Source organism: Pan troglodytes, chromosome 13, assembly GCF_028858775.2.
Source record: "Pan troglodytes isolate AG18354 chromosome 13, NHGRI_mPanTro3-v2.0_pri, whole genome shotgun sequence".
NCBI classification, from domain to species: Eukaryota; Metazoa; Chordata; class Mammalia; order Primates; family Hominidae; genus Pan; species Pan troglodytes.
The window spans coordinates 115061054-115076619 of record NC_072411.2 but is presented as its reverse complement, the minus strand read 5'-3'; the positions used below and the strand labels follow the sequence as shown (position 1 = coordinate 115076619).

At 40.6% G+C, this 15566-nt stretch overlaps 1 protein-coding gene across 2 annotated transcripts; it reads right to left on the bottom strand.

Annotated features, from left to right (window-relative positions):
- Window positions 1–1339: 1339 nt before the first annotated feature.
- LOC739478 (PC-esterase domain-containing protein 1B-like) lies at window positions 1340–5252 on the bottom strand. Of its 2 annotated transcripts, XR_008546684.1 has the most exons (3): window positions 5096–5252; window positions 2737–4959; window positions 1340–1447 (listed from the first exon to the last, which is right to left on the bottom strand). XR_008546684.1 is itself a non-coding variant. In XM_054679311.1 (2 exons), the coding sequence occupies exon 2, from the start codon at window positions 4306–4308 to the stop codon at window positions 3094–3096; it is 1215 nt and encodes a 404-aa protein (XP_054535286.1). In that variant the 5' UTR covers window positions 4309–4959; window positions 5096–5252; the 3' UTR covers window positions 1340–3093. The 2 variants fall into 2 exon arrangements, 1 of the variants encoding a protein (XP_054535286.1); XM_054679311.1 differs by having other exon boundaries at window positions 1340–4959.
- Between the last annotated feature and the right edge of the window lie 10314 nt (window positions 5253–15566).

Genomic DNA, 15566 nt, shown 5'->3' with positions numbered 1-15566 from the left:
TGTCTACAAGAAACGCACTTTAAATATAAAGACATATCAAGATTAAACATAAAGGGATGGAGAAAGATATAATAACTCGAATCAAAAGAAAACTCAGTAGCTACATTAATTTTAGATAGAGCAGACTTCAAAGCAAGGAATGTTATCACAGATAAAGACGGACTTTACATAATGATAAAAGGAGTCAATTCTCCAAGAAGACATAACAATCCTTAAAGCGTATGCACCGAACAACAGAGCATTAAAATACACGAGGCACAAACTTATAAAACTCCAAGGAGAAATAGAGGAATACACTATTATAGTTGGAAACTTCAACACTTATCAGTAATGGACAGATTCAGCAGCCAGAAAATCAGTACAGACATAGTTGAACTCAACAGTACTATCAATCAACTGGATATAAATGGCATCTATAAAATACTTCATCCAACAACAGCAGATGACACATTCTTCTCAAGCTCACATGGAACATTCACCAAGACAGACCACATTCTTGGCCATAAAACACACCTAAACAAATTTAAAAATAAAAATCATACAATGTCTGCTCTCAAATCCCTCAGTAAAATTAAACTAGATACCAGTAACAGAAAGGTAGTTTGAAGATCCCCAAGTACTGGGAGATTAAACAACACACTTGTAAATAACACTTGGATCAAAGAAGAAATCTCGAGAGATATCTCAAAGACAATATTGTCAATATGTTAGTTCTTCCTAACTTCATCTATAGATTCAATGTAATCTCAAGGGAAATTGCAGCAAACTCTTTGTGAACATTGACAGATTGATACTAACATTTACATGGGGAGGCAAAAGACCCAGAGTAGCCAACACAATATTGAAGGAAAACTAAGTCAGAGTACTGACACTACTTGACTTCATGCCTTACTATAAACTTCCAGTAATCAAGATAGTGCAGTATTGGCAAAAGAATAGACAGGTCAATAGAACGGAATAGTGAACACAGAAATAGATACCCACAAATATAGTCAACTGATCTTTGACAAAGGAGCAAAGGCAACATAATGGAGAAAAGAGAGTCTTTTCAACAAACAGTGCTGAAGCAACTGGACATCTGCATGTAAAAATAATCTGCATGCAAAAATAAATACGTAAATCTGGACACTACCTTATACTTTTCAGAAAAACTCCAAAACACTGATAACAGCAAATGATTCCAAGGATGTGGATGGGAATGCAATATGGTATAGCCACATTGAAAGACAGGCTGGCAGCTTCTTACAAAACTAAACATACTCTTACCACATGATCCAGCAGTTATATTCCTTGATAATTATTCAAATTATATTTTATTTACAAAAAACCTGCACACAGATGTTCATAACAGTTTTATTTATAATTGCCAAAACTTGGAAACAACCATAATGTCCTTCAGTAGGTGAATAAACAGTGGTACATCCAGACAATGGAATATTATTCAGCCCTAAAAATAAATGAGTTATTGGGTACAAAAAAACAGAAAGAATGAATAATACCTACTATTTGATAGCATATCAGGGTGACTACAGTCAATAATAACAATTGTACACTTTACAATAACCAAAAGAGTGTAACTGGATTGTTTGTAACACAAAGCATAAATGCATAAAGGGATGGATACCCCATTCTCCATGATGTGATTATTTCACATTGCGTGCCTGTATAAAAACATCTCATGTACCCCATAAATATATACTCACAAAAATTAAAAATAAAAAAACATAAATGAGTTCTCAAGCCATGAAAAGACATGTTGGGAACTTAAATTCCTAATCAGAAGAGCTCAATCTGAAAAGGCTACATATTGTATGTCTAACTATATAGCATTTTGGGAAAAACAAAACTATAGAGACAGTTATAGATCCATGGTTTCCAGGAAGGATGCAGAGACAGAGCAGAGAGGATTTTCAAGACAGTGGAACTATTCTGTATGATACTATAATGATGGACGATACATGCCATTATACATTTGTCAAAACCCATAGAATGGAGAACATCAAGAACGAACTCTAATGAACTATGGTGTTGGGGTGATAATGATGTGTTAACGTAGCTTCATCAAACATAACAAATGTACCATTTGATGTGGGATGTTGATAGTGGGGGAGGCTTTGCCTGTGTGAAATCAAAAAAGTATACGGAAACTCCCTGTACTGTCCACTCAATTTTGCTGTGAACCTAAAATTGCTCTAAAAATTAAATTCTAGGTCAGGTGCCCTGCTGTGGGAGGCCAGGCATTCCCAACACTGTGGGAGGCCTAAGCAGGAGGACTGCTTGAGTCCAGGACTTTGACGACAGCCTGGGCAATATGGCGAGACCCCATCTCTACAAAAAATTTAAAAAGTTAGCCAGGCATGGTAGTGCACGCCTGTGGTCCCACTTACTTGAGGGGCTGAGGCAACAGGATCGCTTGAGCCAGTGCACTCCAGCCTGGGCAACAGAGTGAGACCCTATCTTAAAAAAAAAAAAAGTAAAAAGTCTATTTTTAAAAATGTGCTAGGCATTCGATGAACTTTAAAGATTATGTTTCTAACAGAAAATAAACAACCTTGCATTAGTGAATGGAATTTTTTTAGGACAAATGCTATGTTGAAGCACAGAGAAATGTAAAGAATATGTAAGACAACTTAGGTGAAAGCTTTAGATATCAGGTTCTATGAACATACTCAAAAACGAACGGTGAAATGGAAATCTTAATTGAAATGTTTAAGTTCTAAGGATCAAAATTTTTACCTTTTTTTGGAAGAATGTCAATGGAAAATACTGCCTGAAGACTTACATTCGGGTATGGCTGCTTTTTTTTTTTTTTTTTTTTTTTTTTTAAGGCGGGGAGCACTTTTATGTAGACTTCATTTCTCCCTAAATGCTTAGAGGAGAACGGCCTGGTGGTCTGGGTCCCTGCTCCCTTCCCAAAAAGTGGCGTGGAAGCTCTGGCAAAGACGAGTGATGTGGAAAGCGGTTCACTGATTGGAGTAGGAAGCGTAAAAATACCCCCACCTCGGAAGAGTTGCTGAAGGCCAGGCCCGTGTGATAGTGGTCAGGCAGCCCATTGACCATGCTGGGGAAGACAGGACGTTCTCCCAGGTCTGGCTACTGAGGCCTGGGTGTTCTCGGGACCCCTCTGTGTGTGCGTGTGCGGCTTCGCTGGCTTAGGGGTGGCTCGCTGGGGCGCCGCGGAAGGTAAGGGGAATGCCTCCTCTCTCGGCGCAGAGCAGAGCTTGTGCGGATGGGGCCTGGCCGCGACTCGCGGCCAACCCTGGCGTTTTCTTCGCCACTGTGTCGGATGTGGCGCGTGGAGGAGTCGCTGGAGAAATGCCGGTCAGAGGACAGAAAGGCGACCTGACGGCGGGGAGGGAAAGGCGGTCGAGCCCAGAAGAACGAAGCGAGCGATCGAGGGGCACGGAGGTCTCCTCGGCCCGCTCGGTCGCCTCGGCCGTGTGGGTCCGGTCGGTCGTCTCGGGGCTGCCTTCTGCCCGCCGGGGCTGCACGTCTGTTGGCGTGGCCATGCCTGACCCACCCGTCCACGGCTTCGCGGCGGGGCAGGTCCACGCCCCAGGCGTCAGCCAGGTGGGCCAGCAGCAACTGGGAAAGGTGGCGGTGCGCGCGCTCGTCCCAGTGCACGCCGTCGGGGAGCCGGTGCCGCGTGGCGTGGCGGAAGTGGAAATGTAGGTCCAGCACGTCGAAGCCGCGCCTCGCCGCCTCGGCGGAGCTGTAGAAGTTGGCCTCCATCACGTCTTCGCGCAGGCGGGCGCGGCGGAGCTGGCGCGCGCATGGGAGGCAGCTTCCCGAGATGGTCTCGGCCACGGGCATGGCCGTGTTCCACAACAGAAGGCAGGACGTGGGCAGCGCCCAGTCCAACCGCACGAACAGGCTCTCCACGTCACGCCGGTAGCTCCTGGGGAAGCCCCGGCCATCCCTGGCGAGGTCCCAGAGGCAGGAGTTCATGACCACCACGTCCGGGGCGGGCTCGGCCCTACGCAGCTCCTCCACGACGCGCTCCGCGTAGTGCGAATACACGCGCGTGAGGAAGTAGAAGCGCACCAGGTGGTGGCCCGAGCGGAACTGGCGCACCTCGCGGTAGTGGCGGTCGTAGTGCATGCGGCCACTGCTGCAGCTCACCAGCAGCATGTCGCGCTCGAAGCTCAGCTCGCCCTTGGCCTTCAGCTGACTGGAGGACAGCAGGCAGTCCTTCTGAAGCAGGAGCACCAGGTCCTTGTACACGGCCAGCTGGACCGAGTCCCCCATGACCACCACGAACTTGTTGTGCAGCAGCTGCCGGACTTCGCAGGCTCGCAGCTGGGCCATGGCGGCGGAGGCAGGGCGCGCGGCCGCACTCCCGCCTTTCCTCAGCGCTGATCCAAAGAGGATTCAGGGACCTGCAGGACCGCTAGGTGTAGGACCGCTAAGGTCGTCTCTGCTCGGCGCCGGGGCTTGGGCCGAGGAAAGACGCTGGGGTCGCGCTCCTGAAGGCCGCCTGAGCGCGGTTTACTTCAGCCGGTATGTGACCTCTGAACCGCGGACGCCCCCTTGCGAGTACTGGCTCCACCTGGCGGAGGGGAGGCGCGGAACCCCCGCGGGAGCGCCCCGCTAGCTGTGGGGAGGCGAGGGCTCCATTTGGGTGGATCTGTGCTGGCTTTCAGGTACCGCCGCCGCGGACTGCGTTTAGTCTGCGCTCAGCGCCACCTGCCCACGGCCTTCTCTTTGTTTTACCAGCAGCAGCTGGCTAATGGAGGCCGCCGTCCAGTGTGGAGGCCGCTTCTTAGCGTTGGCTCTTGGCGTTCCTGTATCCAGCGGAGAATGTCTTCATCGCCGGCTTGGCTCTCCTTCCGCGCCAACTCCTATCCTGGGGCATTTGGGAAATGCTTCCTCTGGAGGAGGGGTGCCATTCCCAGGGGTAGAGCCCGGCCTGGGGACTGACCTGCTAGGTCAGTCTGTTGGCAGAATACTCAGGTCAACCTGTACTGATAGAATACTCAGGTCAGTCTGTGCTGGAGGGTTCAACTCTATTTTAGTTAAAATCTTTTTTACCAGCTCACGGAGGATTCACCTGCACTTATAACAAATAATACAAAGATCGCAGTGTACCCTTTACCTGTTTCCCCCACCGGTGGCGTCTTGGACAGCTGTAGTACCTCGGCGCACTCAACATACAGACCCTTTCCTCTGCACAAGGATGCCTCCCATTGTCCTTCCAGTGCTAACCGCCTTCTTCCCTCTCCATTGCCCTGATGCCTGGCAACCACTAAGCTGTTCCCCACTTACAGAATGTTGCCATTTCAAGAATTCTATTTAAATGGAATGGCGTAATATGTAAGCTTAGGGGACTGGCTTTTTCCCCCTGCAGCATTGTTCTCTGCAAATTCGTTCAGTGTGTTTACTTTGTAAACCCTGGCCACCTGTTTTCTGTACTAGGAAGTGAGTTTCCAGTGGTACCAAGGTGTCAATACTTTGTTCCCTTTTTATTGCTGAGTACTATTCGATGGTATGGATGTACCATAGTCGGTTTAACTAATCACCTGTTGAAAGGACTGTAGGGTTGTTTCCACTTTGGGGCTATTACACATCACATTGTTACGAGCATTCCTGGGCAGGTTTTTCTACAAACCTAGGTTTTCATTTCTCCAGGATAAACCCCAAACTGCAGTTGCTGGGTAGTATAATGGTTATGTATTTATCTAGGGCTTTAGGAAATGCCCAGACTCTTCTCCAGAGTGGTTGTGCCATTTTATATTCCCACTAGTAATGAATTTAGTGGCTAATTTCTTTGTTTCTGAGATGTAGATATGCATGTCCTGGATTTGTAAACCCGGGAATCCTTTTCTATATGGAGATTAATATGACTTTCCTGGTTGTATGAACCCTGGTTTCCTTCTTCCTTGGATATGGGCATTTAAGTGTCAAGCTGTGTAACGCAGGCCTCTTTCATCTTTCGGTATGGATGTGAGCTTCTAGCCTGTGTAATCCTAGCCTCTTCATCCTCATTTAGGAATATGAGCTTTCTGCTGAATAAATCTGGACTTCTTTCTCTCCATCCTTGGTTCTGAGTGCAAAATTCTTGAACCTGTTTTTAACAGAGGTTAATAAACAATCACCTTTTAAAATATTCCTTATTATTGTCCTATTTATCAGTTAACACCTTTGTGTGAAACAGCTAATTTTGGAGCCAGTTATTGTAATTTTTAGTTATGACCTAAACATTGTGAAAATTGTCAAAATCAAAATGCAGTCACTTGTGTTAAAAATCTCTGACAAATAGAGGTAAGGAAAGCCATGAAGGGAGAATTCTCGTGCATAAATGCCTCATAAGAAGTATCACAAAAGTGTCCACAAAAACCACAATCTTGAACAAAGGCCATCACAACCTTACAATCTTACACCTCTGTAGAACATCTGCCCAGCAACTGCCTGTCCAACCTTGGACGGGCACCACCTTTGTTGTTACTGATCTTTGTAGCCAGAATAATTATCTAAAAACAGTGACACAATCCTCATTTTTCCTTTAAAAACCTCTGTCTTCCTTTACTTTCCTGAATATTCACATAGTTGCTATGGCACGTATGTTTTCACTGAAATACCTATTTCTGAATAAACATAATTTTCTTTTGCAGAATCTCCTTCTGTGTTTTCTATTTAGGTTAACAATATAAATTCATGAAAACCATAAAATTCATAAATAGACCATTATCAAGAATTGTACTTATCTATACATTAAGGGGACTTTATATGCTTTCATCCTTACCTATTTTATACATATATATATAACTGGATATAAATGAATTGGTTTGGTAATTTCTTCTCATATTTTACATATTTCTAATTAGTGGGAGTGTCAAAGCCTTTTGCCTTCACTACAAATGAAAGCATGATTTATATTGGTTTAACAACTACTTTTTGGCCCCTAGAATCAATTGTTTGTCCTTATTGCCAAGAAAAAAAGTTGATATTATTCACTAGTGTATGTAAGAATTATCTGAAATTTTATATTATTTTGTGAAAACAAAATGATTTATTTGTATGTTGCATTTTAAAGGTAATAACTGAATAAAACAAGTCAGTTTGTAATAACCTACACAATCACCTTTTGTTCAGACTACCTTCATGGACATGCTACCCTCTCTTGGGGAGATTTTCTCACTTTCAGGATAAAGTGAAGAAAAATGTTTTAAACCCAAGTTATGGTGATATAGAAGCCTCATACTACATCTTTTTTTTTTTTTTTTTTTTTGATACGGAGTCTTGCTCTGTCACCCAGGCTGGAGTGTAGTGGCACTATCTCAGCTCACTGCAGCTTCTGCCTCCCAGGTTCAAGCGATTCTCCTGCCTCAACCTCCCGAGTCGCTGAGACTACAGGTGCCCACCACCATGCCTGGCTAATTTTTGTATTTTTAGTAGTGGTGGGGTTTTGCCATGTTGGCCAGGCTGGTCTTGAACTCCTGACCTTAGGTGATTTGCCCGCCTCAGCCTCCCAAAGTGCTGGGATTACACACATGCGCCATCGTGTCCAGCCTCATACTACATCTTAAAAATGAACATGTATGGCTAAAGAAGCATTATATTTTATTAGAATACTATTATAATATTGAAGTTGAAACTTCAATGTGATTAAAGGGAAGAAACCGATTTTAATTTCTCTTAAGGAGCTATTTTTTTTTTTTTGCAAAGATAAAGAGGTCTGTCTTGAGAGCACAGTGAATAAATACTGTCATTTAACCACTTAATTTTTACAGTTTTTATCTACTTGTTTATCCATATTGACTTTTTTTTAAATCAGTTAATTTATAGATTTGTGGGGTTTTTTTTGTGTTGTATAAATACAACCTTAAAAGACATTGTTTTGTGTTGTAATTCCACTCTACATACAAGGACATTTCACTTTAGGACCAGTAAATGTTAAAGCTAATAGAAAACCACGTCAACATTTACTTTGTTTAACTCATTTTCCAATATTATCATTTTTTAATTGTTTATTTCCAATGCCTAAAATTTGTTATTAATGATATAAAAATATGCAATATGTTCAATTTAAAGTATAGCATAATATGAACTTACTTTATGATATTTTAAAATATTTTTTCAGTATTTTTCAGTATTTTTTAAAGTTTTTTTTCAGTATTTAAAAAAATTGCAAATGTAATACATGACCTTAAAAATTCTAGAGAAGAATAAATAAATATTCAATCTTTTATTTACTCGTACCTGTTCTCAAAGATGTGTACCATCCAGTCCTCTTTTACCATGTCACAAATAATTAAATGTGTATATGCTTTTATATTTTTACATAAAATTCATTATTTTCCATAGTATTCTGTAACTTACTTTTTCATGTAACATTATATGACAAACATTTACCTTGAGTCAAGTACCCTAGAAAACAGAGCTTAAAGAAAAAGCTGATATGCTCACTTACTTGCAGGTAAATCCCAGAGAAATAGGAATAAGGGAAGAAAAGAGAACAAATATGATGGGATACATTACTGGGCTCACTACTGTGGGTGTCAATTGCAACTGACGGCATGATCTCATGGGATCAACTTCCCAGATATTGAGTAAACTGTTTCCTCTCAGGACAATTAATCTCTGAAATGAAGGGAGAAAAGTGTATCTATTAGCTCAGTCTCCCACATGTCAAAAGTTCATTCACCGTACAGGGCATTCAGTTCCCCTGTGATTCCAGATTACCAGTGTGTGAGAACCAAATGGATCCCCCTGCCACTGATAGCTCAGCAGCAACAGAAAAGCCCTGGGGCCTAAGGTGGACAGTATAGTAAGGTCTGAGAAAGTGAATTGTCACCGTAACACCTGGGTAAAACTAGTAGCCTGTCTCTTTTTTTGTGAGGACACCAGTCATATTGGATAAAGGCCTGGACACAGGTACTATCAAAAGGATCTGATGTGCTAGTATGTATTGATGACTGAAACATGCTTTTCCGTGTTTCTTATGTCTTACAGGTATAGCTCATACCTTTAAATGGCTGAATAGTACTTCATTGAAGGAATATACTACAAGTTATTTAAATAATCTAATAATATTTGTGATGATAATAAAAGAAAAAGGGAATAAAGCAAGGAAGGATGGGAAAGGGCAAAATAGTGCCTTTGGTCTTTGGTCAGGAAGTTGTCAATGAATTCTTTCATCCAAAACTCCAACCTCCATTTTCTACCTCTAACTCACTCAAGAGCCAATCCCATATGCATTCTTCCAATTCCTGCTGATACTTATTAGCTAGGTCATGAAATGCCTTTAGCATGGAAGCTGGGATTTTACTTCCGTGCACAAGTTGTGTTAAGACATGATCTGGCTATTGGCCTAGAAGCAGTGAGAGATGATAATGTCACGCCCTGAGATCTTGCAAATTTACAATTTCAGTGTAATCATTACACAGTCTCTAGGCAAGCAGAGACTGTTCTTCGCTGGTGAGAAGGATGAGGCTGCTTCTATCCGCCAGGAAATCTCAGGAGAATCCAGGGGTTCAAGATTACAATGCTCATCCCCCTAAATGTCATTATCCAAGATACTAATGGTCTCAATATTTTCTATCTGGGTTCTGACGATGACTTGGGAGAACGCTTGCAACTGTACATTTAGTTTCGTTTACATCTCTAACAATGCCATAAATGGATTCCAGTCTTAATTTTTCACCACAGTCTGTCCTGAGTTTCCATTAATGCTGCCATAGCAATCCTCTGGGAATCAGAGCATGCCTTGTTAGCAATTAACTGCTTTGAGCCTATGATTTTCTTTTTACAAGTTATTTAGGCCTATCAAAAGTAGCTACCTTACTCCATTTTATTTTTATTTATCATGTACCCATACTGATTACCACACATACTTGGGCTCCTTCTTTTACCTTTACCTTAAGCTTAATTGTGATACCATTGTGTGCCATGGGTTATTAGCATCCTACTTAACACAGTAATGATGTCCCTCTTGCCTTCCAACAAGTGGGCATCCAACTCCAAAATCCCATTGTAAAGGTCTGTGTTCTAGAACAATTTCTAGTGCCAATTACTTGACCCCTTGTATTAGTTTCCTGGGGATATCATAATAAATTACCACAAATTGGGTGGCTTAAAACAACAGAAATGTATAATCTCCTTTTTGGAGAGATGAGAAGTGCAAAATGAAGGTGGGTGTCGTCAAGGCCATCTTTCCTCTGAAATCTCTAGGGTAAGATCCTTCCTTGCTTTTTCCAGTATGTGGTAGCTCTATGAGTTCCTTGGTTTATGGCAGCATAAGTCCAATTTCTATGTCAGTCTTAACATGGTTTTCTCCCTGTATGTTTTTGTCTCTTGTTTCCTGAAGAGGACACCAGTCATATTGGATAAGGGCCAACCCCACTCCAGTATGACCTCATCTTCACTAATTACATCTATAATGATGCTATTTCCAATAAGGTCACACATTCTGAGATATTGAAGGTTAGGACTTCAACACATCTTTTGGTGAGGCACAATTTAACTTATAATGGCCCTCACTCCGTAGAAAAAGAGCCTGAGCCAAGGATTAAATGTTGATGGAGAAGTGTAATCCCATTGGTGAGAGAATGAGGGAAATGGGAAATGTTGGAGGGAAGACCAGGAAGCAATTCACAGTGAAATATTATCATTTTAGCCACATTTCTCAACAAGCCACAGCAAAGCACAGTTGTTTACAAAGCAGATGTGCTTATTTATTCATGTATGATATTTTCAGATAAAGAATAAAGAGAAAATCAGTCTCAAGCAAGTCCATCCCAGGGAGTCAGGAATAGAGGATAACTTTTCTGCTTGGTGCTCTTCTGAATCCTGTCTCCCGTTGGTTAGAATTTGTCCATTAGGGATTTAACTCCTCTATAACTGGGTTATAATATCTAGACCCTTTAGCAGCAGCTTGGTAAATCCAGCTGTGTGGTGCTTTATCCATGTCTGGAAGCAGTGAGAAGAGTGAGAGACTTCAGGTATGTGACCAGGCAGTCATGTGAAGGGGTGTTACGTGTATCTTTAAGTCTACAATTTCAGCTCCCATCACCATTTGCTTGATATTCATGAGGGAGAGGTGTAAGAGGAGAAGTCTTCCCCTTTCAGGTATGATTCTCTAAATAATTACTCTGATATTTTTGCACAATCTACTCTTGCTGTTTGTACTTATTAACTCTGAGCGTGGAAAACCTTTGAGAATTCCTTTAATATTCAGACTTCTTCTACTTAGGGCATTTGGGGCCATAGTTTCCCTGCTCTATTTCCCCCAGTGATCAGACCCTGTCTACTTCTAATATCTTCTCAAATTGTCATCAGAATCTCTTGTTTTCCAAAACTGCAATTTTTATTTAAAAATTATTTTTCTATGATTTCATAGTAACTAGGAACAAGAGGAAAATAGAAAACTTTGCTTGTTCTGCCATCTTAAACTGAATGATACCCACTTAGTTTTTTGATTGTGGAAATAAGTATACCACTGTTCTAGTTTCACTAATAGTTCTATTGGATTTATAAGTTAGAGTTATTCTGGGTTTAAGAGTTAAAGAGTAAACTGCATAGATGGTAATTAACATGAGGAGGAAAAATAAGGGCCTTAGGAAGCTACCAGACTGAAAATTTAGAGAAATTGATTATGATAAACAGATGAGCTCATTGGCCCAAGAGGCTTTTCTGACCATTCTATTCATGTCTCTTCCCTTTCTCCATCACTCAAGATCCATACCCTGCTTGATTTTTCTCCACAATCTTTATTGCTGCTTGAGATTTTATTAATTATTTGTTTATTTTCTACCTATTCCATCAGATTTCATGAGGAAATGGCTTGTTTCTGTTTGTTGCAGTATCCTCAGTTCTTAGGATGATGTTGGGTACATGTCTGGTTCTTAATAAATACTTACTTAATGAAAGAAAGAATGAGCCATGGAAGTTCATTATTGGAAGAGATCTTTAAAAACTACTTTAAATACCCATCTAAAGCTTGAATTGCTTAAATAACATGTCAACTAAGCAGTAATTCAGACATGATACTATGTTTGTTTATGCTTGGTTTTGGGAAACTTTCTACTTTCCATGACAGTCCATTAGTCCTCAGAAAGTTGGACCATAATGAAGTATCTCTCTGATATTTTTAAGGATCCTTTTTTATTCCTTGAGATAATAGAGGACAGTGATAATTATTCTTCCATGTGGTAGCATTTAATTTATTTGGATACCATTTGGATGCCATGGTTCTCCTGAGTAGTCTCTTATACTGGCCCTGGATCTCTTCAATTATTACTTCCTAGGCATGATTTCTGTTCTGTGTTATTGCATGGCTCTATATACAAATAGGTATAATGATAGAATAAGAAAGAGAATTCACAAGTATGTAACCATGACACAGCAAGAATTTCTTTATATGGTGATAAAGTTGATTCCTGTGGGGTAATGTCCCCCTTCCCTTCCAAAAAGTAGTGAGATTTGGTTATGGATCATCTGTCCTGGTGAATTCTTAACTCTGCAAGTTTCAGGGGGAAGAACTAGGGAAGCAAGAGTTGCCTCTTCCACTCATAAGTCTCTATGTTTCTTTTATCTCATGTATATCCTATGCTCTTCTTTGGTTTGCTGACTGAGCAGTAATCTCAACACTGTCATGTTCACATTGTCATTTACATCAGTTATTAAAGCTGGACCAGCTTTCGTGGTTGGTCCTAGTCTATAAGTGTCTTCTCCAATCCTAGTTATTCTTTTCAGAATGCATTGCAAGTCAGATATGGCATTCAAAAGTAACCCAAATTTTCCAGGTATGGTCTGATCAACACAACATAGGTTTGGATTATTACCTCCTTTGTTCAATTAATACTGCCTAAAACTTAATCCACTTTTTTGGAGGATCTTCCATGCTCATGACTCACATTGCCTTTACCTTCCACTAAACTCCCTGAGTCATTTTAATAGCTGATAAGTATGGTCTTCCCTGTCCCAAACTTATGCCTCTGGCTTTTTGAATTTGAGAACAATTCTCAAGACTTATTACTGCTAGATTTATTCTGTTGTTCCAGTTGGGCAAGATCTTTTTATTCCATTGCTACAGCCTGTCAAGATCTTTCTGGATTCTAATTCTTTCATCCCAGTTAGACAATGTCCTTCTCAGCAATCTGGAAACCATGCTTTAATACATGTTCCTTTTATGTCTGCAAGTCAATAATAAAAATTCTGAGCTAGATAGGACAGGGTAAAGGAATTGAGATACATATGCAACTCCCTTCAGTTTTACATTGATCCAGTTTTCAGTAGACTTTGGATATAGTTGTTTAGCCTATTATTGATCCACATAATTATTTTGCTTCTAGTACATATTTCTCCATCTTATACAAAGGAAAATTGTGAAATTGTGTCAAACATCTTTCTGAATTCCTTATAGATTGGTTTCACAGATTTAACAGCATAACCTCACAAAGATGTGCAGGATGATGTCTGTTATCTTCTTCCTGCTTCTCCTAATCCACTATCCACCCTGATTTGTGTCCCTGGAAGCTGTCTTCCATGCACTGCATTAACTTGATTCCTTTGTCCTGCACTGGCAAAAGATTGCAGGAGGACATGAGGAGAATGAGATCAAAATATGTATTTCCCCAGATTGCTCTCTTCATAGCCAGAGATAATCAGTAGTTTAGTGTAAGTGGCTTAGTTCTTCTACCGAAGTCCACAATGTCCCTCCAATGGACTCTGCTTCAGCTGAAGATACAGCTACAACCCTCTCCAGGTTCCCATACATATTTTCCTCCTTGCCTCTTCAAACCTAAAGACCAGGGCAGGCTGCATAGTCTTGCAGCTTGTGTGATCATATAGGGTCTCATGCTTGGTTTAATGCTAGGCTATCCCTGTCGTGAAATTCTTAATCATTTTTTTAGTAGGGTGGGGGTGCCTGCAAATTATGCAGACAGTCCTTCTGTGGTCGGTACTGGTTCTCCCCAGTTGCTTTACTGTCCCTCTAAGCTTCCTTTAACCCTGACCCATGTTTTTATGAGGATTCTGTTTTCTAAACTCTCCTCTAGTACGTTAATTTGTTACGTGTGCATCTGTTCCCTGCCTGGACCTTGACTAATACAGAAGGAAATGAGGCGAGTCTAATATTGTTTATGGAAGTCTTTGTTGGCTCCTAGTGATCATTGCTTCTTTAGGTTCTCTACACCTATTCCTTTATATAAATGATTCTAAAATCTTAGCTGAAATCAATGTAACTTTTACTTGTCTTAATTTGCCAAATCTTTCTTTGTCCCATTTGTCAAAGATTGGCTGGTATTTGCCTGTCTCCAGTTTTATTCCTCTTTACTGTTTTTGATTGTCCCTCAAAGGTCACTGGCAATGTTTGGTTTAATGACTTAATTTGAAGATTCTTTAGAGACCTTTAGAAATAATTCAGGACCAGAAGTTTAACTATGCTTCCCCAGCTAAAGCTACAGTTTCCTCTTATCAACATGCCTTGTCTTTTTTTCAGTCCAAAGAGAGGTTTGCTTTTTCCTTGTCATTAGTCAATATATCATTGGCCCCCAACAGAGAACATTCCCTTCCTTTCCTTCTACTTGCACTCATAGAAGACTTAAAATACTTTTTTTTTTTTTTTTTTAAAAAAACCTTCCTCTATTTGGTGCTACAAACATCCTGAAACTTAATTCTGTGCCACCATCTAATATTAATTGTTTCCTCACTGTTTCTTTCATCAGATAGATCTTTTGAACCTATAGAGAGGACACAGATATTAACATACAAATTCAGAGACTGAAGTCAACCTCCACTCCCTTCCAGCTCTAAGAAGGAAGGATCCTTTATTGTTTCTGCCTCCTTAGGGCTGGCATCCTGTCATTCTGATTGGAATCCTAGGAACGGGAAAATATCAGATTGATTTTCAACAGAAAAGGCCTGGAAATAGAAATGATTATGGGGATTAAAGTTTGGACTACAAAGCAGAAAGGTTTCAGGTAAGAGTTTAAGGAAGAATCCAGAAAGATGGTAGGTGTTAGGGAGGTACTGTCATGAGGATGGCTGAGGCCTAAAGAAAAGGCACATTTTGTTTCGCTACAAAGTGTCTGTTCAAGAGACTATAAGTTTATTGTCTATACTCTGCACTAACAAGAGTTTACTATTTTTTTATCTTGTTTTACATGATTTTACTATTCAAGAAACTTAGGAAACTAAAGTTGTAAATATCTTTATTGTTAATTTCAGGACCTCACAGAAAATCTATATATCTAAACATTCCATTTACCATTGTAGGAGCCATAGAAAAAAATTTATTTTCCTCTGAAATTTTGCAGAAAATCAACTTAGAAATGTAGGTGAATAGGAGAAAAGCATATAAAATTTATTTTACTGTGCATAACATAAGGAAATCACAGGAGAATGATTACCCAATGACCCAGTGGGGTACAGATGCTTATATACCCTTCTTCATAGGGCAAAGGGAGATGGGGTGAGTGTGGCAATTTGAGACATAATAAATGATTTTTAGGTGAAAATAAATGGATTTGAAGAAGATACAATGGCCTAGGACAAAGTATTTTGATCCCACAAAACAGACAGTGACTGGTAAATGATTCTCTTTGAAATACTGAATGGACCAAAAA

What these genes read in the sequence shown, in the direction of transcription:
- LOC739478 (XM_054679311.1), bottom strand. Translation starts at nt 4,308, where the DNA reads ATGGCCCAGCTGCGAGCCTGCGAAGTCCGGCAGCTGCTGCACAACAAG.